Here is a 1,078-nt window from a genome sequence, read left to right on the forward strand (position 1 = left end):
AAATCAATCATATGTCTTGACTAAGACCTCCTGAAAGAAAACTTTTGGCTATTCAGAGTGTGTAAATTTTTTTTGAAAAAGCTCATCTAATGTGAAGCTTATGAGATTAAACTAGTAATAATCCAAGGTTTTACAGCAATAAACAGACCAGAGTCTCATACTTTCTTTTTTTCATCTTTATTAATGTCCAGCATTTTACAGATGAAAACATTCAGACGTCAAGTATTTAAAAACATCAAAATACTTCAATGTTAAAAAAGTCCCACCATTCTTTCCATGAGAGGTTTTATTTATAAACAATTTAAGTAAGACAACCTTAAACAGAGCTGAGATATTTATCAGGAGGACATGGAAACAACCATGTGTTTAGTCTGAAAAGAGTCCAAGGTTCTGACAGGTCCAGTAGAACCTGTAAACAGTCCAGGAGATGAGTCCACATGAAGGGCTCCTTCAGTCCACCTCTTCAATAGTGGGCCCCTGGTTGTGGGCTCCTGCCTCCTGTCTACAGGTACCAGTGGGCATCCCTCCCTGATACAGCTTGCTGATGATGGGGTTGCAGACCTTCTCCAGCTCTCTCTGCTGGTGTTGGTACTCGTCTTTGTCGGCCAGCTGGTTGTTCTCCAGCCAGCTGATGGTCTCTTTACACTTGTCTATCACCTTCTTCTTGTCCTCCTCGCTGATTTTGCCCTTCAAGCTCTCGTCCTCCACGCTGCTCTTCATGCTGAAAGCGTAGGACTCCAAGGAGTTCTTGGCAGCTATTTTGTCTTTCTGCAGCTCATCCTCAGCTTTGTACTTCTCAGCGTCCTGCACCATCCTCTCGATCTCCTCTTTGCTCAGTCGGCCCTTATCGTTGGTGATGGTGATCTTGTTCTCTTTGCCAGTGCTCTTGTCCACCGCAGACACGTTCAGAATGCCGTTGGCGTCGATGTCAAAGGTCACTTCGATCTGCGGAACGCCTCTTGGAGCGGGTGGGATTCCCGTCAGCTCAAACCTTCCTAGCAGGTTGTTGTCCTTGGTCATGGCTCTCTCCCCTTCGTAGACCTGGATCAGGACCCCGGGCTGGTTGTCAGAGTAGGTG

The 1,078-nt window shown here is 45.7% G+C and overlaps 1 protein-coding gene across 1 annotated transcript; it reads right to left on the reverse strand.

The window, feature by feature from the left end:
* Positions 1 to 359: 359 nt before the first annotated feature.
* On the reverse strand, positions 360 to 1,072 carry LOC107101753 (heat shock 70 kDa protein 1-like). Its single transcript, XM_015400786.1, has one exon. It carries the CDS (start codon positions 1,018 to 1,020, stop codon positions 451 to 453), a length of 570 nt encoding a protein of 189 aa, XP_015256272.1. The 5' UTR covers positions 1,021 to 1,072; the 3' UTR covers positions 360 to 450.
* Positions 1,073 to 1,078: the final 6 nt, after the last annotated feature.

The sequence above is a fragment of the Cyprinodon variegatus genome, unplaced genomic scaffold (genome assembly GCF_000732505.1).
Source record: "Cyprinodon variegatus isolate N-32 unplaced genomic scaffold, C_variegatus-1.0 Scaffold1147, whole genome shotgun sequence".
In the NCBI taxonomy this organism is placed as follows: Eukaryota; Metazoa; Chordata; class Actinopteri; order Cyprinodontiformes; family Cyprinodontidae; genus Cyprinodon; species Cyprinodon variegatus.

What these genes read in the sequence shown, in the direction of transcription:
- LOC107101753 (XM_015400786.1), bottom strand. Translation starts at nt 1,020, where the DNA reads ATGACCAAGGACAACAACCTGCTAGGAAGGTTTGAGCTGACGGGAATC.